Raw genomic sequence first — 24,420 nt, forward strand, 5'->3', positions numbered from 1 at the left:
CGATATAGAAGCAATAACACAGTGACAAACTGTTAACGCTTACAACCCAGAGCCACCAAATGCCACAGGAAGTCTCTGTTTTGTTTTGTCATGGGTTTTTTTGTTCAAAAATGGTTCAAATGGCTCTGAGCGCTGTGGGACTTAACATCTGAGGTCATTAGTCCCCTAGAACTTAGAACTACTTAAACCTAACTAACCTAAGGACATCACACAGATCCATGCCCGAGGCAGGATTCGAATCTGCGGGTTTTTTGTGTTTTGCTGTTGCCATATACCTACCACGTCCTTTTATTGCAGGGATGTGTTAACATATTTTAACAGTGCCTCTTATAGTGTTTTTTTTTTTTATTCAGTGTTTTCAGGTAGGCGTTGCCGAAATTTTCTTTGCTTGTATGCTTATTTTTATTACTTGCATTGTCTGTTTACTGCATTTCCCTATTCCAAAATGAGCAACACAATCTCCCATCCCCTGCTCAGGCACTTCAACTGCAAGAAATAGATGCAACGCAGCTAACACAGATGTTCCGGTTTCAACACAACGGATTACAACCCTTCTAAAAAACACAGCACAGCAATTACTGGCCAACCAAGTAACAAACGCAGCGTGATCACTGGACCAACATGCAACAACTGTAGCTCCAAGTGACATACCGTCTTTTCCTCAGTTTAATGAAACAGAAGAGGAATGCCTCGAAGGGTTGCAACAGTATGAATCCCACATCATTTCTCATGAAATATCAGGTACTGTGAAACTACATTACTTTTCATCAACGTTAGGAAGTGCAGTCTTTCGCCTCATTCAGAAATTTTCCCCTAACACCACTCTGAGTGGACTTTCCTGTGATCAAGTTGTAGGTTCCAGAATGATATTTTCGCTCTGCAGCGGAGTGTGCGCTGATATGAAACTTCCTGGCGGATTAAAACTGTGTGCCGGACCGAGACTCGAAGTCGGGTCCTTTTCCTTTCGCGGGCAAGTGCTCTGCCAACTGAGTTAGCCAAGCACGACTCATGCCCCGTTCTCACAGCTTTACTGCCTTCCAAACCTTACAGAAGCTCTCCCGCTGACCCTGAAGAACTAGCACTCCTGAAAGAAAGGATATTGGGGAGACATGGCTTAGCCACAGCCTGGGGGATGTTTCCAAAATGAGATTTTCACTCTGCAGCGGAGTGTGCGCTTTCTTTCAGGAGTGCTAGTTTTGCATGGTCAGCAGGAGAGCTTCTGCAGATTTTGGAAGGTAGGAGACAAGGTACTGTCAGAAGTACAGCTCTGAGGACGGGGCGCGTGTCATGCTTGGGTAGCTCAGTTGGTAGATCACTTGCCCGTGAAAGGCAAAGGTCCTGAGTTCGACTCTCGGTCCGGCACACAGTTTTAATTTTCTAGGAAGTTTCATGTTGTAGATTCTTTCACTAACCCCACACATGAAAAAAGTTTTGCATCACCCGGTTCCCAGAACTCTAGAAGATAGACGTTGACCGTGGATATTGTATCACAGACACAGTCCCTTTGACTGTTCAGAGATGTCACTAAACCCACCCAAAATGTAAATAACTATGCATGAGCAGCGCCTATTAGGCGGGGGGGGGGGGGGGGGTCCAACAGCCGATCACTTCCAGTCATTCCACCAGGAAGGAGGTACACGGCACGTGTCGTTTGTAGTTCAGCCATGCCTAGACGGTCAATACCACGGTTTGATCGCGTTCGCATTGTTACTTTGTGCCGGGAAGGACTCTCAATAAGGGAAGTGTCCAAGTGTCTCGGAGTGAACCAAAGCGATGCTGTTCAGACATGGAGGAGATACAGAGAGACAGGAACTGTCGATGACATGCCTCGCTCAAGTCGCCCAAGGGCTAGTACTGTCAGCGTCTATCATCTAGAGTTCTGGGAACCAGGTGATGCAAAACTTTTTTCATGTGTGTGGTTAGTGAAAGAATCTACAACCAGAAACTTCCTAGCAGATTAAAACTGTGTGCCGGACCGAGACTCGAACTCAGGACCTTTGCCTTTCGCGGGCAAGTGCCCTATAAACTGAGCTACCCAAGCACGACTCAGGTCCCGTCCTCAAAGCTTTACTTCTGCCAGTACCTCGTCTCCTGCCTTCCGCTACATACGGATTATGGCTCGGAGAAACCCTGACAGCAACGCCACCATGTTGAACAATGCTTTTCGTGCAGCCACAGGACGTCGTGTTACGACTCAAACTGTGCACAATAGGCTGCATGATGCGCAACTTCACTACCGGCGTCCATGGTGAGGTCCATCTTTTCAACCACGACATCATGCAGCACAGTACAGGTGAGCTCAACAATATGCCGAATGGACTGCACAGGATTGGCATCACGTTCTCTTCACAGATGAGTGTCGCATATGCCTTCAACCAAACAATCGTCAGAGACGTGTTTGGAGGCAACCCGGTCAGGCTGAATGCCTTAGACACATTGTCCAGAGAGCCGGTCGGAGTGGCCGTGTGGGGTTCGAATCCTGCCTCGGGCATGGATGTGCGTGATGTCCTTAGGTTAGTTAGGTTTAATTAGTTCTAAGTTCTAGGCGACTGATGACCTCAGAAGTTAAGTCGCGTAGTGCTCAGAGCCATTTTTGAACCATTCTCCAGAGAGTGCAGCAAGATGGAGGTTCCCTGCTGTTTTTGGGTGGCATTATGTGGGGCCGACATACGCCGAAGGTGGTCATGGAAGGCGCCGTAATGGCTGTACAATACGTGAATGCCCTCCTCTGACCGATAGTGCAACCATATCAGCAGCATATTGGCGAGGCATTCGTCTTCATGGACGACAATTCGCGCCCCCATCGTGCACATCTAGTGAATGACTTTCTTCAGGATAACGACATCGCTCGACTAGAATGGCCAGCAAGTTCTCCAGACATGAACCCTATCGAACATGCCTGGGATAGATTGAAAAGGCTGTTTATGGATGACGTGACCCACCAACCACTCTGAGGGATCTACGCCGAATCATCATTGAGGAGTGGGACAATCTGGATCAACAGTGCCTTGATGATCTTGTGGATAGTATGCCATGACGAATACACGCATGCATCAATGCAAGAGGACGTGCTACTGGGTATTAGAGGTACCGGTGTGTATAGCAATCTGAACCACCACCTCTAAAGGTCTCGCTGTATGGTGGTACAGCATGCAATGTGTGGTTTTCATGAGCAATAAAAAGGGCAGAAATGATGTTTATGTTGATCTCTAATCCAGTTTTCTGTTCAGGTTCGGGAACTCTCGGAACCGAGGTGATGCAAAACTTTTTTTGATGTGTGTATTATGACCAACAATTGAATGTGATGGCAGCTAGGTACCAATTCTTTCATTGCAACAAAAGGTCAGAACAAACTTATCGTGCTTGTAGTGCTTTGTATTCAGATGTTATGTTGCATGATGTGAGTGTGTACAATGTAACTTATGTCAAATTTTGAGAAAAGATTTTGAAACAGTCAGATCCTCATTTCATCACTTAGTGCAAATTCCAGATCAGTATGATTCAGGTGTCGTAGCGGCCGATAAATCTGAGCAGCCACCAATTTGTTAGGTTGAGTAGTCCCTTGCTCACAACCAGTCCAGTAGGCAGCAACACCATGTGTGTGCCAAGCTGTGTAAACTGTTTGTCATGCCCTCAGTGCCTTTCAAAGCACAAATGCCAAGACTGCCCGTCCAGACTAGCACAGTGTTACGTTTGTGGCAAGAAATGTCACGTACAGTCCGTATCTTTGCAATGGAACAAACATGAGAATTCTGCCCACTCACAAAAATCTAGTCACAAGACCCATGTCATAAATGCAGTGTATTCAAAGCCTGCTGCAGGCATTCGCAAAACTAGCACGCAAATAGTTTCTTCAGTGATACACTAATCCCAGAAACGTTTTATTCATTTGAATATTAGTGGAAAATGTTTGAAATTTCAGTTGGACACTGGTGCCTCTGTTACATTACTGAATCGAAACACATATGAACCGTTAGGCTCTCCATGCCTGTCTAAAACTAGCACACACCTGATGGCTTACAATGGACAAGACATTCCCTTTCTCCAAAAATGTATTTTGCCTGCCACGTAGCGCTCGCATACGCGTACTGTGAATTCCCCTGTGCTACAGTCAAGCGATTGTGAGAACATATTTGGCCTTGATTAGTTTGATTTGTTTGGCTTTCAAATTCAGGACTATGTGTTGTCTATGACCTCATTCAATGCCAAAAGTAGTGTAGCTAGCTTCCTGCAAGAACTCCCTGGACTCTTTTCTGAAGGTTTAGGCAAGGCTAACAATTTTGTTGCACATATTACTATGAGAGACAATGCCGAGTCGAAATTTTGCCAGGCCAGAACAGTTCCCATTGCATTAAGGGACAAAGCAGCTGCTGAACTTAAGGAATTGCAAGATACCGGAGCTATTGCGCCCGTAAAAGCTAGTTAATGGGAAAGTCCACTGGTTTTTCTCCCCAAACCTGCAGGTCGCATTCGCCTCTGTGTTGACTTTAAGTCTATAGTCAACCCACAAACTGTGATTGATACGTATCAATTGCCACCCCCAGAGGCTCTCATGGCCGGATTAGGCGCGGGTCGCTACTTTTCAAAAACTTATTTGCGTGACGTATATCTTCTTTAAATATTTAAGTTTGCATTTTGGCAGTGCTTCCGCACTCGCCATTTTCCAACGGTATTTGGAACAGCTGAAGGCTCAAGTACCACATTGTTCAAACTGATTGGACGATACTGCCGTAGCAGAACACATTGCAAATTTGCGTGCTTTGGTTCGTGGGTTATCTGATGCAGGACTAAAGTGTAGATTGGCCAAGTTTCATTTTTATAAACGTGAGTTGCAGTATCTTGGTCATGTCAAACAGTCAGGGTGTACATCCCCTTCAGTCACGTTTGTTAGCCATACGTGATCTGCCAGTTCCTTGCAGTGTCACAGAGTTGCAGTCATTTTAGGGAAACTTAACTATTATGTTCGGCTCATACCGAATGCTGCACAAATCGCAGCTCCATTGCATCACTTGCGTCAGAGGAACGTCCCCTTTGATTGGACAGATGAGTGCCAATAAACTTTTCAAAAACTTGAAGAGGCTTGGCTCAGTGATCGATGCTTAGTTCACGCTGATCCTGACAAAGCAGCTGTGTTTCAAGTTGACGCTTCCTCTTACGGAAGACAGGCCTACTGCTTTCGCATCAAAAGTGTTGTCCAAACCTTAGTGTAAACTATTCACAAATAGAGAGAGAGTCATTGGCTACTGTGTATGGTGTCACCAAATTCCACCACTATTCTACTTAGTAACGGATCACAAGCCATTTCAGTCCTTGTTTCATATGATGATGCCGGTTCCTGTACGAACTGATCAAAAATTGCACAGATGAGCTTTGTTGTTGTCTCAGTACCAGTAAGAGATTGTGTATCGTCCGACAGTTCAATATTGTAATGCGGACGCACTTTCACGTCTTCCGACTGGCCCTGGTACAGACTTTGATGCTTCTTCCTCCGAACTATACGAAAATTGCACAGGCCACGGAAACTGATTCAGATATGAATATTTTGCTCAACTACATTCGCACATCTTGGCCTCGCTCATTTCATAGTATAAAGAACTCTGTAGTGTGCCGATTCTTCTCACTTCGGCATAGCCTCGCTATGTGGCAATGTGGGATTCTTGTTCACAATGATAGTGGACAGTCACGTGTGTTGATCCCCAAAGTTTTGCAAAAAGAAGTGTTGCAGTTACTTCATCAAGGAAATATTTAGCGCGTCGACACTGTACTTGGCAGGGTATTGACACCCAAATAGAACAGATGACGTCTCAGTGTCTTGCACGTGCGGAAAATCAGTCCGCTCCGCCACCAACATGCTGTGCTTCAAAAATGTTCAAATGTGTGTGAAATCTTATGGGACTTAACTGCTAAGGTCATCAGTCCCTAAGCTTACACACTACTTAACCTAAATTGTCCTAAGGACAAACACACACACCCATACCCGAGGGAGGACTCGAACCTCCGCCGGGACGAGCCGCACAGTCCATCACTGCAGCGCCTACAACCGCTCGGCTAATCCCACGCGGCATGCTTTGCTTGGCCTAAGTCTCAATCATCAAGGCAACGTGTGCACAGAGACTTTGCGGGTCCTTTTTGGAACATTTGTTGGTTGATTGTGGTAAAGTACTATAGCAAGTTTCCTTTTGCTGTGCAAATGAACTCAACAGCGTCACGTTCACTGTTCAGGCGTTGTCCCCTATCTTTTGCCTCGAAGGATTGCCTGAAGTCATATTGTCGGACAACGGCCTTCAGTTCACGTGAAATGAATTGGAAACATTCTGTGAACACAATGGCATACAGCATCTAACTAGTGCGCCGTTCACTCCAAAGTCAAACGGCGAAGCGGAACGTTTTGTCAGAACCTTCAAGCAGCACATGGCCAAACTTCGCACCGCATACACCAGGGATCGAGCATTGCAATTGTTTCTCGCCTCCTATCCTACGTACCCACGAGATGGACCATCGCCGGCGGAATTGCTTTACGGCCGCCGCAATCGGACACTACCCCGCCTGCCCCACCCTCCTCAACATCCGGCGCAGAAGGAAGGCTGCAAGCATCGCTTCGCGTCGCATGATATTGCGTTTTTCAGGGTTTTTAGCAGCAGCGGTAGACGGTGGGCGAGTTCCTTCGTCGACTTGGCGCTTGCATGTATCTCATTTCAGGCCCAGACGGATTGCAGCGCCGACATCACAATCAAATTCGTCACTGTCGTATGCACGGTGATCCTTCAGTATCTCTCCCCCCTAAATTCAATGATCCCGAGGACAGTGGGGCCACAGCGGCCGCCAGAGGGTGTAATCACGACACGGCGGGCCGACTCCATGAAGACGGAGCCCTCGTGACCTCTGCCTCCTTTCGTCCTACCGACGCCTTCTACATCTTGGTATGGGCCTCAGGAGGTGGACACGTATCCTACTGGGCGTTTTGTGGGGGACGTTTCCACCACAGTGAAGGCCAGATGATGATGTACGACTGGAACTCTGACGTCAGCTGCAGCCACAGCTGCCGGTCCATCAGAGCGAAGAGCGACCACGCACCTCCCCACCCCCCATCCCCACCCCCCGACGTCCCCTTCCCTAGCCCCTCGTTGTCATGCTTCATATACGACGACAGTCCGTCGCTTTGGAGGGGAGGAATGTTATGGTTGCCGGCCGCGGTGGTCTAGTGGTTCGAGGCGCGCAGTCCAGAACCGCGGGACTGCTACGGTCGCAGGTTCGAATCCTGCCTCGGGCATGGATGTGTGTGATGTCCTTAGGTTAGTTAGGTTTAAGTAGTTCTAAGTTCTAGGGGACTGATGACCACAGAAGTTAAGTCCCATAGTGCTCAGAGCCATTTGAACCATTTTTTGAATGTTATGGCGTAAAGTCTGCGCCGGCACGCCAGGCACCAACGACAGAGACGAGAAGGTTGTGAGAAGAGGTCAGCCAATCGCACACTGACCGACCTCCCTCCAGGACGACAAAGCGACAGCAGCCGCTCCTAGGTGAAGACTACATAAGCCCCGCGCCCGACTGGTGGTGGCCACTTCGGTGGTGGTGGTTGTTGGGATGTTTAAGGGGGACTAAACAGCTAAGGTCATCAGTCCCCCATTCCAAAAACAGGCGAGACATAAATGCACGAAGCAGGTAAAACCCCAAGGGGAAGGAGACTCCCCCCCAGGCCCTAAAAGAACACAATTGCGGTAACGAACACTACAGACGCGAAGAGTACAGATGAACACCAGACAAAAGGAAACAGAAGAAAAGAAGATGGCCGGAGACTGATTGACTGACCATGACAACAAAAAAGGGAAAGAGTCAACCAACCGACTACACACTAAAATCTGCAACCAAATATGAGAGACTCGAGGACAAAAGACACACAAAGGGAAAGGAGCAGGACCTCCCTAAATGGAACCATAAAAAGAACTACCACGGATAAAATTTAAAACGTCATGAGCCATGGAAGCATTGTCGCTTAAAACCAAAGGCAAAGTGCCCGGGAGATTAAAAGACTGCCAGAGGGTGTGCAATCGGGGACACTCCAATAAAATGTGGGCGACCGTCAGCCGGGACCCACACCAACACAGGGGGGCGATCCTCCTGACGCAAAAGATGGCCGTGCGTCAGGTAGGTATGGCCGATGCGCAGCCGACACAGGATTACAGAGTCCCTGCGAGAAGCCTGCAGGGAGGAGCGCCACACATCGGTCGTCTCCTTGACAGCCCAAGCACCTTACGGCGCAACACCAGCTGCTGATCGTGAGCCGTAAGGCCGATCTCCAAAGCTGGGGCGTCGATCGCCCCTTTGGCCAGCCTGTCAACACGTTCGTTCCCCGGGATGCCAACGTGACCTGGCGTCCAAACAAAGACCACCGAACGACCAGAGCGGGTAATGGTGGAAACAGACTCCCGAATAGAGGACACCAGAGGAGAAGAGGGATAGCAGCGGTCGATGGCCTGGAGGCTGCTCAGGGAGTCACTGCAGATGACGATGGACGTACCTGAGCAGGAACGCATATGCTCAAGAGCGCGCAATATGGCCACCAGCTCTGCAGTAAAAATACTGCAGCCAGCCGGCAAGGAGCGCTGTTCAACATGGGCAGCGTGAGCAAAAGCGTAGGCAGTGCGACCATCAACCAGGGAACCATCAGTGTAGACAGGCTCACAGCCCGGAAATGAGGCGAGGAGCGCGAGAAAACGGCGACGGTGGGCCACAGGCAGAACCGAGTCCTTGGGTCCCTGTGCCAAGTCCAGATGGACGGACGGCCAGGGCAAACACCAGGGAGGCTTAGGTGCACGGACCCGGAAGGGAGGCAGAAGAGGGAATGAGCCCAGTTCTGACAGCAGGGACTGGATGCGGACAGCTATGGAAAGCCCAGACCTAGGTCGCCGTTCGGGCAGATGGAGGACCACGGTAGGGAAAAGCAGGCGATGATTGGGATGGCCAGGCGAGCAATGCACGTGGACAGCATAGTCGGCGAGCAGTCGATGGCGGCGAATCCGCAGCGGGGGAACCCCGGCCTCCACCAGTAGACTATCCACGGGGCTCGTACGGAAAGCGCCAGTTGCAAGCCGAACCGCACAGTGGTGTATGGGGTCTAACAACTTCAACACTGAGGGTGATGCAGACCCATAGGCCAGGCTCCCATAATCAAGCCGGGACTGCACAAGGGCTCTGTACAATCGCAGTAGCGTGCAGCAATCTGCACCCCCAAGACGTGTGGCTAAGGCAGCGGAGGGCGTTGAGGTGCCGCCAGCATTTTTGCTTCAGCTGAGTAATATGAGGAACCCATGTGAGCCGGGCATCAAACACGAGTCCCAAGAAGCGGCAAGTGTCCACCATTCCAAGCAGGTGGCCGTCGAGGTAAAGTTCAGGATGAGGGTGGACTGTCCGACGCCTGCAGAAGTGCATAACTCGAGTCTTGGCTGCAGAGAACTGAAAACCATGAGTCAGAGCCCATGATGCTGCCTTGCGAACGGCGACTTGCAGCCTGCGTTCGGCGATTCCCGTAGTCGTGGAGCTAAATGAAATGCAGAAGTCGTCGGCATACAAAGAAGGAGAAACCGACGACCCCACGGCTGCAGCCAGACCATTAATGGCCACTAGAAATAAGGAGACGCTCAACACCGAGCCCTGCGGGACCCCATTTTCCTGTATATAAGATGAACTAGAGGCGGCACCGACTTGCACCCGGAAAGAGCGGCGCAATAGAAAGGTTTGAAGAAAAGCCGGGAGCTGACCACGAAGACCCCAGTCATGTAACGTAGCAAGGATGTGATGCCTCCATGTGGTGTCATACGCCTTCCGCAGATCAAAAAATACAGCAACGAGATGCTGACGTCGGGCAAAGGCCATACGGACAGCAGATTCCAGCCGCACCAAATTGTCCGCTGCAGACCGGCCCCGACGGAAGCCACCCTGGGATGGAGCGAGGAGACCGCTCGACTCAAGGACCCAACACAAACGCCGCCCCACCATACGTTCGAGCAATTTGCACAAAACGTTGGTGAGGGTAATGGGACGATAGCTGTCCACCGCCAGTGGGTCCGTACCGGGCTTCAAGATGGGGACAATAACACCCTCTCGCCATTGCGACGGGAACACGCCTTCGCTCCAAATGCGATTAAATATCGCGAGAATGTGTCTCTGGCAGTCCCTGGAGAGATGCTTCAGCATCTGCACGTGGATGCAGTCTGGTCCTGGTGCTGTATCAGGGCAATCGGCGAGGGCAGCGAGGAATTCTCTCTCGCTGAAAGGAGCATTGTATTTTTCAGAACGATGCGTGTGGAATGAGAACGGCGTCCGCTCGGCTCGCTCCTTTAGAGAGCGAAAGGCGGGGGGATAAGATGCAGTCGCAGAGCTCCTAGCAAAGTGCGCGGCAAGCCGTTCAGCAATAGCGGCAGCGTCCGTGCAGACAGCGCCGTCCAAGGAGAGCCCAGGGACACCCATAGGGGTCTGGTATCCATAAATCCGCCGGATCCGGGACCACACGACCGAGGGGGAGACATGGGAGCCCAAGGATGAGACATACCTCTCCCAGCACTCCTGCTTACGCCGTGCAATAAGACGACAGGCCAAGGCACGGAGTCTCTTAAAGGCGATGAGGGTCTCGAGAGACGGGTGCCGCCTACGACGCTGGAGAGCCCACCGACGGTCGCGAATAGCCTCAGCAATCTCCGGCGACCACCAGGGTACAGCCTTCCTCTGAGGGAGGCCAGAAGAACGGGGTATGGCAGCCTCGGCCGCTGAAATGATGGACGTGGTTAAAACACGGACCACCTCGTCAATGTCACCCTGTGGGGGAGACTCAATGGTTGCAGCGGAAGTAAAAGCCGGCCAGTCAGCCCTGTGGAGAGCCCAGCGGGGCAGGCGCCCAGAAGAATGACACTGGGGCAGTGACAAATAGATGGGAAAATGGTCACTACCACACAGGTCAGGATGCACACTCCAGTGGAGGGATGGGACAAGTCCATGGCTGCAAATAGAGAGATCGATGGCCGAGAACGAGCCATGGGCCACACTGAAATGCGTGGGAGCACCGGTGTTCAAGAGGCTAAGGTCGAGCTGAGCCAACACATGCTCCACGGCCCGACCGCGGTCATCGGAGACAGTCCCACCCCAGAGAGGGTTGTGGGCATTGAAATCGCCCAGAAGCAGCAAAGGTGGCGGGAGTTGAGTCAGCAGCGCAGCCAAGACATGTCGGGGGAGCTCCCCATCCGGAGGAATGTAAACAGGGCAAACAGTAATAGCCAGCGAGAGCTCAACCCTGGCAGCGACTGCCTCTAAAGGCGTCAGAAGGGGTACTGGCGAGCTACAGACAGAGTGGTGAACAAAGAGGCAAACCCCACCTGACGCTCGTTGACAGGCAGCGCGGTTCTTATAGTATCCCCGATAACCGCGAAGGGCGGGGGTCCGCATTGCCGGAAACCAAGTTTCCTGCAGAGCAATGCAGAGAACAGGGGAAACACTCAGCAGCATCTGGAGCTCAGGCAGGTGGCGGAAATAACCGCCGCAGTTCCACTGGAGAATGGAAGCAGGAAGGGACTGGGAGGGCGTGAATGCGACTAAGAGGCAGACAGCGCCTCAGAGCCAACCGCCGCCACCGGAGGAGAGTCAGCTGAGTCCATAGGAGAGGCCCCCAAAGGTTCCGTGAGGGCGAGATCCGCGGCAGAGGTGAGGATCTCCACCTCATCCCCGGAGCCAGGACTATGTACAGCAGGCGGTACTGAAACCGCCGGAACGTCCTTCTTCTTGGACACATTCCATTCCTTCTTCTCACGTCGGCCCTTAGGGTGAGAGGGCTGGGAGAGCTTCTCTGAAGGAGCGTCGGAGGCTGACGACGACGCAGAAGCCCTATGACCAGCAGGTGGTGGAACCTTCAGCCACTGGCTGACATCAGGCTGGGTAGGAGAAGAAACGGAGGAAGGGAGAGCCTCGAGGGACCCCTTCCAGGAGAGAGGAACCGGCGGAGGCAACGCCGTCAGTGAAGGAGGGGGAGGGATCGAGCCCCCCGGTTTTGGAGGAGATGTCACTCCCAAAGTAAGTGTGGGGGGAGCGACAGAAGAGGGTTTGCCCCCAACTGCTAAAGGGGCAACAGAGGAAGGCTTGCCCCCAGGCACGAGGGGGGCAGACAGAGATACACGGCCCTGAGGGCCCACTGAAGGCGGCACAGATGAGGCGACAACCATCGCTCGCGTGGGCGACGATAACGTGGCTGCAGCATAAGATGTTCAGATGGAATTAGGATACAACCTTTCATATTTCAGTTTTGCCTCTCGATAAGTAAGCCGGTCCAGAGTCTTAAATTCCATGATCTTCCACTCCTTATGAAGAACGGGGCAATCCGGTGAGCATGGAGATTGGTGCTCCCCACAGTTGACACATACAGGCGGAGGCACATATGGAGAATCGGGATGAGAGGGGCGTCCGCAATCTCGACATGTAGCGCTGTATGGGCAACGGGAGGACATATGACCAAACTTCCAGCACTGGAAGCACCGCATCGGGGGAGGGATGTATGGCTTGACGTCGCAATGGTAAACCATCACCTTGACCTTCTCGGGCAAGACATCACCCTCGAAGGCCAAGATAAAGGCACCGTTGGCCACCCTGTTAGTCTTGAGTCTTCTATGTACACGACGGACAAAATGTACACCACGTCGTTCCAAGTCGGCTCTCAGCTCGTCATTGGATTGTAACAAGAGGTCACGATGGTAAATAATCCCCTGGACCATATTTAAGCTACTGTGGGGAGTGACGGTTACAGGGACGTCACCCAGCTCATCACACAAGAGCAACGCTCGTGACTGGGCTGGGGAGGACGTCTTTAGGAGGATGGACCCATTCCTCATTTTAGACAACCCCGCCACTTCCCCAAACTTATTCCCCAGGTGTTCCACAAAAAACAGAGGCTTCGTCGTAAGAAAGGAGTCACCATCAGTCCTGCTGCAGACAAGGTATTGCGGTACGTAAGGCTCCCGCTTGGCACTAGATCGGCGTCCCTCCCATGGCGCAGCCAACGAGGGGAACGACTGAGGGTCATATTACACAGCATCAAAGTCTACTCTACCTCGCTTAGAGACGCTGGTGGCCGTGCGACCACCAGCTTGGTGTGATTTATTGCGCTTCATTGCGCCACATCCGCCCAGATGCCACCTACTCCGAACGAGGGCTCTCCCCAAGGGCGCCACCCAGCCAAAGCAACGGGTACCTGGCCGATATCCCGTTGCCCGGAGTCCCCGTGCCCCAGACAAGATGGGAACATACTCCTTGGCATGCATGGGGAGGAAACAGCTCTGGCATCTGTAGTGCGATCCCTGTGTGGTCAGGGGGCTACCACCAAGAGGGTACATGACGACCCCACCACAACGGACTGGCTACCGTGCTGGATTTTAGGTGTTGAAAGGGTCCACAGTTGTCGTGGGCGCTAAGAAGAAGAGTGCGCACAAGGCGAGAAGGAGACAACCCAGAAGATGTTGGGCGTAGTCCCCCCCACACGACAATAGGTAACATGCAAGATGGTGGAGCATGATGGACCAATAGAAAAACACCACGTAAGGTGTCCTTCCCCAAATGACACGCACTAACAACGGGAATTTGGAAAAAAATGGTCAAACCCTAGAGGGGACCATCACAGAAGGCCGAAACGTTTGAGACTCCTTTTAGTCGCCTCTTACGACAGGCAGGAATACCGCGGGCCTATTCTTGCCCCCGAACCCGCAGGGGGATGGCCACTTCGATAGCAGCTTCAACGTTAGCCACTTGGTTAGTCGAAGCATCATAGCCTTTTCATTAGCGATCTCTACATAGCACAGTTACAGATCAGCAATCACTGCAGTTCAGTTGCCAGGCTTTTGTTAGTAGCGGTCGGAAGGACCAGAAGTGTTACTTGTGTTTGTCTATTCTTCAGAAGATTGATTATTTTGTATGTCGCCATTTCTTTGCGACAAATCTGTGTAATTACATTTGCGAATAATCATGTATAAAGGACTACAACAATTCTCAGTTCAAAGTTAAGTATTTGTACTTGTCTTGTTGTAATAATACGAGTTTTTTGTTAGTTTGTCTAGCGAACCGAGTACGCAGGATTCCTAGACACAACATAACTTATATGAGGTTACCTTAACAGAGAAGATGTACAAGGAGTGTAAATGACTGCTTGTAACACCTAAGATGTATTTTGGTAGACAAGTCTGTCAATTCATGAGCTACCTTTCGATATTGCTTCTCTCTGTAATACGTGAATCAGGTAAGACTGGTCATCCTAAATATATCCAAACGAAGAATATATCGAGATGCGGTTTTAGCCAAGTTTCTGTGGATAATGTGTCAAATAGTCTGACGAACGCAAGATATTTTTAACATGTCCTCCTGCGGGATTAAGTAACCGACTTTTAAGAAAATGTCACTGTGTTATTTTTTCTGTGGCGTTGGAAAGAGCTCTCTAACAGCACTTCTGGTGTAACATGGGTGGAACATTGGATTTCGTCGTGCCATTAAAACCAGATACTGATGATGTCTTCAAATGGTTTCTTGTGGTCGACCATGAACTGGCCAACTGTCAATGTCTTCTGTTAATCGGAATCGAAGCGAAACCTTGACATGACAATTTATGAACACTCAACTCTGCTAAGAATGTTGTCTATGTGTGACCCATTTCAAAGCAGGTGGATATTCTATAATGGGAAACATTCTCAGTTTTTTCTCCACTCCACAGGCCACAGGGTGGTGAGAGGTGGTATATACGTAGTTATCAGAAACAATTTATCATTCTATTCGCAAATGGTAGAGAGAAAACGCAGGCACGGTAAAGATATCAGGCGTCTAAAGGGAAGCTTCCCGTTATCTTTACTTCACTTGTAGTTTTAATTATGTAGTAATCATTTCCTATATAACCAGAAAATTTCTAGTTTGTGGGGAAATCTTGGTCGTTATTTACAAAGATGGCTGCCTTATTTTCTTCCGACCTTCCTGTTCTATGGTTTAAGTCTTATCGTATTTGGGTACCTGAGACAAAATGCCGTTCTCGAAGACCAACAACATGAATTCTGAAAATAGTGATCATATGAAACATAATTCAAACTATTCAAAGACGATGTCCCATGAGCCATGATCAGAGGGAGTTTTCATGACAGTGAGAATGCAGCACAAACTAGGCGGAAAATCACTCAGTACCTCTTTGCTCTACAGATATGTGACATCGCGTTACTTTTCACGTAGTGTGTGAATGACTAGTTGAACATATTAGCTGTATTATCAGATTTTTCCTAGCAACCCAATTGAAAACGACAATATGTTATCCGATATATATTACAATAATACGCAGTAACGCTCAACAAAACATGAGCCGAGAGCAAATACTGTCAAGTAATTGTTACAGTTGACGATTGCGTAAGTCTGAACGTTATGAAATTCTACAATTTACTAATATTTGGATTTACCGTATATTGTTAACTACTGAAGTCATTCTGTCCCGGTATGAAATCACAAACATCCATGCCTACAGTGATCTCCTACAGATTTGCCGCTTCACCGTCAAAGTATTGATGTATGTTACTCGTCTGTAGTACAATTACTACTCACCAGGTTCAGCGTTCGTAGGCTGAGGTGGCTGTACTGGTCCTTCTGGAGTCTGTGGGGCCTGACCTCTGTTCCTCTGTGGAACAGGGCCGCGGTTGGCAGCACCATCTGTTTCTGAAAAAGAAAAAAGGCTTCAACACTTCAAAGTGGTTTGCCAGAAACACCCATCTACAATAAGAAAGAACACGAAGAGTGATCATATGACACATTAAACAGAGCAAATTATCATGAGGACTGTTGTTCCCGCTGTTCGAATGCGTGAAGTAAAACATCCATTATCCTCTCGCAGCTATGAATTGCTTTTTGTAGAATTCTGTTGTATTACACAAACATCTGTATATGTAGGGCGACTAGCAGCAGCAGCAGCAGCAGCAGCAGTAGTAGTAGTAGTAGTAATAATTTACTATAAATCAGTAAACCCCCGATTCTTGAAGGACTCGAATCTCATGTATAAGAGAGCTCTAACGTTTAATTACTTTACAAATGAGTTAAGGTGTTAAATGTTGGACTTTAAGCACAGAACCGAGAAAAATATGCAGCTAAGTTTACAAAGTATGGTTTTTGTCCAAAGTAGTTTAGGGCACTCATTATGAAACGTTTCATGTGCAGAGTCTAGATACTTTTCGCTCCGTTTTAAGCGAAAGCTAGTTTTTCAGGCACCTCAGATTTTTGACGTCATATCTGCTGACCTGTGTGTCGTATAATGATATAATTTTACAGGTGGATGTAGCGTATATGTGGATATTGTCTGCAAACCGTGTTGCGAAGAAAGTCGACAATCAAGCAGTAATAAAGTGTTGTGCCTGAAGTTTGACTATGAACAGCAAAAACGTAGGAACCGCTAAACTTTTTTCCATTCATCATTTTGTGGAGTGTGTCAGAAATAAAAATTCTCGTAAGAGTTTCATAATATGTGTAAGTTTTGTTGGAAGTTCCTAAGTGCTCTCATTCTCAAATACTGGCTGAATATACTCCGGAACTTGGGCCCTGTTAGTTACGCTGCCTCAAGACAAACACGCAGTTTCTAACTTTTTTACTTGCCTTACTGAGGAAAAATGTTAACTTAAGATTTTACCTGTTAATAAGTAAATAATGTAGCATTTTAATTTTTAAATTCGGTCGATAAATACGCTAAACATTGAAAATCCAATATTTTGGCGCTAGTAATCATTAGCTAGGCAATCTGCAAATGGTAGTGAGATATGGTATAGCCGTTTGCTAATGTATCTTTATATTAGGGAACGATTGACAAGAATGGGGGAAAGAAATACAGTAGAAGAAGAATGGGTAGCTTTGAGGGATGAAATAGTGAAGACAGCAGAGGATCAAGTAGGTAAAAAGACGAGGGCTAATAGAAATCCTTGGATGACAGAAGAGATATTGAATTTAATTGATGAAAGGAGAAAATACAAAAATGCAGTAAATGAAGCAGGCAAAAAGGAATACAAACGTCTCAAAAATGAGATCGACGGGAAGTGCAAAATAGCTAAGCAGGGATGGATAGAGGACAAATGTAAGGATGTAGAGGCTTATCTCACTAGGGGTAAGATAGATACTGCCTACAGGAAAATTAAAGAGACCTTTGGAGAAAAGAGAACCACTCGCATGAATATCAAGAGCTCAGATGAAAATCCAGTTCTAAAGAAAGAAGGGAAAGGAGAAAGGGGGAAGGAGTATAAAGAGGGTCTATACAAGGGCGATATTCTTGAGGACAATATTATGGAAATGGAAGAGGATGTAGATGAAGATGAATTAGGAGATATGATACTGCGTGAAGAGTTTGACAGAGCACTGACAGACCTAAGTCGAAACAAGTCCCCGGGAGTAGATAACATTCCATTAGAGCTACTGACAGCCTTGGGAGAGCCAGGCCTAACAAAACTCTACCATCTAGTGAGCAAGATGTATAAGACAGCCGAAATACCCTGGACCTCAGGAAGAATGTAATAATTCCAATCCCAAAGAAAGCAGGTGTTGAAAGATGTGAAAATTACCGAACTATCAGTTTAATAAGCCACGGATGCAAAATACTAACACGAATTCTTTACAGTCGAATGGAAAAACTGGTAGAAGCCGACCTCGGGGAAGATCAGTTTGGATTCCGTAGAAATGTTGGAACACGTGAGGGAATACTGACCATACGACTAATCTTAGAAAGGGGCATGAAAGGGAAGCAGTGGTTGGGAAGGGATTGAGACAGGGTTGTAGCATATCCCCGATGTTATTCAATCTGTATATTGAGAAAACAGTAAAGGAAATAAAAGAAAAATTTGGGGTAGAAATTAGAATCCATGGAGAAGAAATAAAAACTTTGAAGTTCGCCGATGACATTGTAATTCTGTCAGAGATAGCATAGGACTTAGAAGAGCAGTTGAACGGAATGGATAGTGCCTTGAAACGAAGATATAAGACTAACATCAACAAAAACAAACGAGGATAATAGAATGTAGTCGAATTAGATTAGGAAATGAGACGCTTAAAGTAGTAAATGAGTTTTGCTATTTGGGGAGCAAAATACCTCATGATGGTCGAAGTAGAGAGGATATTAAATGTAGACTGGCAATGACAAGGAAAGCGTTTCTGAAGAAGAGAAATTTGTCAACATCGAGTATAGATTTAAGCGTCAGGAAATCGTTTATGAAAGTATTTGTATGGAAGTGAAACGTGGACGATAAGTAGTTTAGACAAGAAGAGAATAGATGCTTTCGAAATGTGGTGCTACAGAAGAATGCTGAAGATTAGATGGGTAGATCACATAACTAATGAGGAGGTATTGAACAGAATTCGGGAGAAGAGAAATTTGTGGCACAACTTGACTAGAGGAAGGGATCGGTTGGTAGGGCATTTTCTGAGGCATCAAGGGTTCACCAATTTAGTATTGGAGGGCAGCGTGGAGGGTAAAAATCGTAGAGAGAGACCAAGAGATGAATACACAAAGTAGATTCAAAGGATGTAGGTTGCTGTTGGTACTGGGAGATGAAGAAGCTTGCACAGGATAGAGTAGCATGGAGAGCTGCATCAAACCAGTCTCAGGACAGATTCAGAATAGATTCTGACTACCTTGATTCGACGTGCTATCCTTCCTCGCAAATAATTTACATCACGAAGTTTCAGGGAACAAGCAATTTCTTTTCATGGCTCTTTACAAAATAATCCGATGGACGTACATCCGGATTCCGCCGTGCTCACGCAACAGGCAATAAACGTTTTTCTATCAGTCAACTATTGGGGAAAGTTACCGTTAACCACTTTCGAGGCTTTCAGAATGAAACGCGATGGTACGTCACCTCGTTGGAAACCACACTGGTTGTATCAGATAACAAACAGCAGTAACATATGTAGGAAGATTGCGCACTTGTCAGTTTTTGTATTAATAAAAATGTATTTGTGGAGCATGTGTAGCTTAGGGGGAAACCGTTATCAGATTCATATATCTTATTTGTAGTTTTGTAGTATGCCGATTTAACAATCTGCTGACACAAAAATTGCCTCTAATTAAATGAAACAACAAGTTTACTGTTATCAGTCACCGTTTTATTTATTTCCACGACGCGTTTCAAAGGTTTAAACCTCCATCATTGGGTGGATTTACATTAGTTAGTATGACATAATCGCAAAGTACAAAGAATATACATCGTAACAACATTATTACAGAATAAATATTTAAAGGATTTGGAGGTGTTTGCTTTGAGGTGTCGAATATATGTGTGTGTACTTCAGGTGGCATATAAATCCGATTTTGACAAGTTGAAACAGCTTAACCTTCGTTCGCGTTTATACAATCAGGTGAAATGTTAAAATGGCTTAAACTTCATGCTTGTTAGTAACAATCAGGTGAAATGTTACAGACGTTAAGTACAATAATCACATTGGCTACAGCAGTAAAATTATACGTAGATGAGAATATTTGACTGGGATTAATAGACAGAAGTGAGAGGCTGGAGGCAGAGGCCGAGGAAGAGAGAGAGAGAGAGAGAGAGAGAGAGAGAGAGAGAGAGAGAGAGAGAGAGAGAGAGGTTTAAACCTTTGAAACGCGTCGTGGAAATAAATAAAACGCTGACTGGTAACAGTAAACTTGTTGTTTCATTTAATGTCAATAACAGTCACGGTTAAACCTAACCTAAAATGTTTGCATTTACAGAAAATTGCCTCTCTCGTGAAATTCACAGCTGTTAAGAAAGATTTGTTCTCACTTCTGTACTGAACCAGATGAATGCTGGTGGATTTAAGGTGGCTGTCAGTGTTTAGAGTGAAAAGTGATTAATTCTGTGGCTGATAAAAATTTATAATATGATAAGAATTTAAAATATAATAAGAATTTAAAATGTTTGCTGCCACGGGATGTTAACTGAAATACAGCCCATGTTGACACACGCCGGTATACGAATCTAACTTCTGCGTTTTCCACCAGAAGACGAGCGTGAAAAAGCTATAAAACTAGGTTAAGAAAATAAATATTTCATAAGTGGCTGGTCTCTGTTGTCTGTATTCGCATTCAATTAATGCTAAGTTCAAATGGGACAAATGGCTCTGAGCACTATGGGACTTCACATCTAAGGTCATCAGTCCCCTAGAACTTAGAACCACTTAAACCTAACTAACCTAAGGACACCACACACATACATGCCCGAGGCAGGATTCGAACCTGCGACCGTAGCGGTCGAGCGGTTCTAGACTGAAGGGCCTAGAACAGCTCGGCCACACCGGCCGTCTAATGCTACAATATCCGTAATGGATAAACTTAACCATTAAATTGATTAAGGCATCTGAAAAAACTGAAAAAATCGCTAAACTGTAGAGCTCCTGACCTGGTTCAATCGAAACAAGAGAATTCGCTTCCATACAAAGAATTTGACACAAATTAGAAGACGTCTGTGCTGAACAGAAAGGAGATCTGATTTTGTATCAGTACGGAGTGAGATTGTCTCGAGCAGCAGAGCGGCATATAAATTCAATCTTTCCGAATATTCGTTTCACGATGGTGATGACAAATGATGGCTTGGTTCAAATGGCTCTGAGCACTATGGGACTCAAAATCTGAGGTCATCAGTCCCCTAGAACTTAGAACTACTTAAACCTAACTAACCTAAGGACATCACACACATCCATGACCGAGGTAGGATTCGAACCTGCGACCGTAGCAGTCACGCGGTTCCGGACTGAAGTGCCTAGAACCGAACGGCCACCGCGGCCGGCATCCGGCTCAGCGTGAGGGGGTACTACGTACTCTGGTTTGCAGGGCCAACGTCATCGCAGACGATGACAGTGTCAGGTGAGTTAGCTCATCTTGAGGTGACCTTTAGTGAGAACAGTTATACTGACAGGCAGTTCAAACGTGCATTGCGCTTTTGACAATAATGGCGCATCGCGTGAGGCATACTAACACCGAGTCGGCATCAATGTCTACAGTCTTTTGGGTTTACGCAGGGATCAATCTCAACAAGAGTCGTCGTATTTTGCGGAAATATGAGGTGAAATGTGTTTTTCGACCACAATCTAAATTTTAGGGCCCTTTTAGCTTCCGTTAAGGACGTTCTTGATCTGCGTAAGGCGTGTGTCTAACATGTTCCTTCCAGTTGTGACACTTCGTTTGTTGGCCAGAATATCGCGCCCGTGGATGACCACAAGCGTCATCCAAGCTTACAACAGCCGCGCAAATCTACTTTTCCTGAACATTATCTTGGCGCCGGTCATCCTTTGGAATATAACACGGAGATTCTTGCATGCTTTTCCAGCTATTAGGTTAGTGTTATTATAGAAGCTTTTGAAAATAAATTAGCAAATAACCTTGTAAATTCAAGTAGAGGTTTTTTCTTAAATTCTGCAAGGAATCCTGCTCACTCCCTTGTCAAAAAGCAGATGGACAGAGTTAATGCTTTCTCAATTGTTGGTAACTGATATTCACTATAGGTAATTTCTGTCGCTTGTAATCTTTGGCTGTGTGGTGGCGCTAATGTTTACAATCCGGGCGCGATCTGGTGTGTGTGTGTGTGTGTGTGTGTGTGTGTGTGTGTGTGTGTGTGCTATCTTTCTGTAACTACTCTGCAAACCGAGGTTTTAAATTCACTTGCACTGTGCCTACTTCCTGCAGTTTTGCCTTGGAATTGGCGGTATGCTCCTGTCCCAATATCGGCGGTTGCCGAAGTTGTAACACCCCACCTGCCACTTAGCTGGTTTTGGCGTGTGTTCACCCCAACTAATTGAGTAACAGATCAACAGAGAGTGCAAAACTGCTGCAATATCGAATAACGCAAAAAAGTAATATGGCCCTGTGACTCCTGATTGAACTGCGGTGGCAGTGTTGACATTAACTGGTTCAGAATTGATCCCTTTTTAGTTAAAAAGGGGTGCACATTGATGTTATATTCAGCTATTGAACACCAGATGCAAATGTGAACATAAAATTAATTAGGAAAGTGACTTGGGATTTCAACTACTTGATTGAAAACAGATGCAGTCGATTAGCACAGATTTATTTTAACTCACGACCTTCAATCATCACATTACATGACTCTCCTGACAGGCAGTGGTAATAAATTGCGTTTGCGTGGAGTAAAGCGCGATAAATCAAAAGTAATTCCTATCGACTGACCCAGGCGTAATGCGAAGTGCGAGAAGAATTCTACAATACACGGCCCATGAAACCCTCGTGGAAACTTCGCTGACGTGATCCAACAAATTAATCAGTGGCCAGAGCGGGCTCAATATCACCGTTTACAGCGTGGCGGAGCGGCGTCGTTTTGTGGACGTCGGCCGACCTCGTGGTGCTGCAAGGCTGCGCGCGTCTATTCACTCGTAGCTATCTTGCTCAGTACATAGCTTAACTATAACTTTCTATCTCCAAGCTCAATCGTTCCATTTGCTAAGTCCGAAACTGCAGAGATGCTCACTCTTTCTCAGGCAAGTTGAGTAAAGAACGCCACGTCCGCACTCTAGGCAAGCTGGGAACCGTTGTGTGTGTGTGTGTGTGTGTGTGTGTGTGTGTGTGTGTGTGTGTGTGTGTGTGTTGAGGGGGGAAGGGGGAGGGGGTGGGGGAGGGAGAGGGGGAGGGGGAGGGGGAGGGGCAGGGGGAGGGGGGGGGAGAGAGAGAGAGAGAGAGAGAGAGAGAGAGAGAGAGAGAGAGTAGCAGAGAGGATGACAGTAGTAGAACAAAGCCTGTTATCTCGTGAAATCTACTAAGAAAGTTGCAATAATCGGTTTTCAGAGGGAAACGTTCGAATTTTCTTAATTCTACGTATGCTGCTTGCTTAGAAACAATCTGTGATGTAGTCCGTAGGTGTAGCGCTGGCACCTGTTATCGAGACCACAGAGATGCTCGTTGGTATCGGAGCGTCGCTGGCCACACCAACGAGACGGAAGTAGCGAGACACGCCCACAGAAGTACTCCGCGCCACCGTCGGCAGCTTGTTTTGAAACAGACTGGCACACCGACACGATGTCAGTTCTACGCAAGATGGTTCATATGGCTCTGAGCCCTATGGGACTTAACAGCTATGGTCATCAGTTCCCTAGAACTTAGAACTACTTAAACCTAAATAACCTAAGGACATCACGCAACACCCAGTCATCACGAGGCAGAGAAAATCCCTGACCCCGCCGGAAATCAAACCCGGGAACCCGGGCGTGGGAAGCGAGAACGCTACCGCACGACCACGAGCTGCGGACCCCGAATGAGGCTTCGGCCCATTGGTCGGACTGTAGCAGTTGACATACTGGTCATAGCCGAGAATAAACTAGATGAGTTTGTAGTGGTCTTGGAACGTAACTGGAGAAACATATTGCACTCATTTTTAAGGGAACTAGCGCAATGTTTATTTCATGTAGTGCGCTGCATGGGCACACGCCGCCAGTGCAATTACGAGGTGTTTTTTATGATAAGTAATACGAGAAGTTAGAGTATATTGTTGACATACCCATCAGAAGGTACAGCTGGCTGTGAAAAAATTCGGTGCAATTCTTCGGGTTGCACTGATTGCACGCACTACGCACACACTCCTGTTTTCACATCAAGCATAAGCTCTTACTGTATTTGATGAGAGTTTTCAGAATGTAGCCATGCTTCATCAGAGAATGATATCGTTTCAAGATTATCCTTCCATTACAAATGGTTCAAATGGCTCTGAGCACTATGGGACTCAACATCTACGGTCATCAGTCCCATAGAACTTAGAACTACTTAAACCTGACTAACCTAAGGACATCACAGACATCCATGCCCGAATCAGGATTCGAACCTGCGACCGTAGCAGTCACGCGGTTCCGGACTGTAGTGCCTAGAACCGCACGGCCACCGCGGCCGGCTTCCATTACACACAGGCTGCATTAGTCAGTTGCAGTACTGACGTCAAATGGTAATAGCGGACTTCATCGCCGCTGCACTACTATTACTTTGTAAGATTCCAGTTTCAGTTTGTATGAGGTCGTGTGAAGCACCAAATGATCCAACGATTATCTCTGACTTCTAAGACCACTCCTTCGTTGTCCAGTTAAATAATCGACTGAAATCAATAGGCCACCTAAAATGCTCTGAGCAACGAACCAGAGCGTCATGCGACGATCGCAGTCTGCGTTGTGGGTATTGCTTCCTATGCGCCGTAAGTTAGACACACTGTAGTTGTTGAGGTAGACTATGCGAGATGCAGACTTGTCCATAATATATCTTTGACAACGAGGTAATAAAAAGGCTGTTGATCTATGTTCAGCCGGCCGAAGTGGCCGTGCGGTTAAAGGCGCTGCAGTCTGGAACCGCAAGACCGCTACGGTCGCAGGTTCGAATCCTGCCTCGGGCATGGATGTTTGTGATGTCCTTAGGTTAGTTAGGTT

At 47.4% G+C, this 24,420-nt stretch overlaps 1 protein-coding gene across 1 annotated transcript in view; it reads right to left on the minus strand.

The window, feature by feature from the left end:
• The window catches only part of LOC124722411 (collagen alpha-1(I) chain-like), a 193,558-nt gene that overhangs the window by 24,102 nt on the left and 145,036 nt on the right, over window positions 1-24,420 (minus strand). The window contains exon 7 of the mRNA XM_047247579.1: window positions 15,601-15,711. Within this exon, the coding sequence (XP_047103535.1) occupies window positions 15,601-15,711 (111 nt within the window). The remainder of the gene's footprint in view (window positions 1-15,600; window positions 15,712-24,420) is intronic.

The sequence above is a fragment of the Schistocerca piceifrons genome, chromosome X (genome assembly GCF_021461385.2).
Source record: "Schistocerca piceifrons isolate TAMUIC-IGC-003096 chromosome X, iqSchPice1.1, whole genome shotgun sequence".
Taxonomy (NCBI): domain Eukaryota; kingdom Metazoa; phylum Arthropoda; class Insecta; order Orthoptera; family Acrididae; genus Schistocerca; species Schistocerca piceifrons.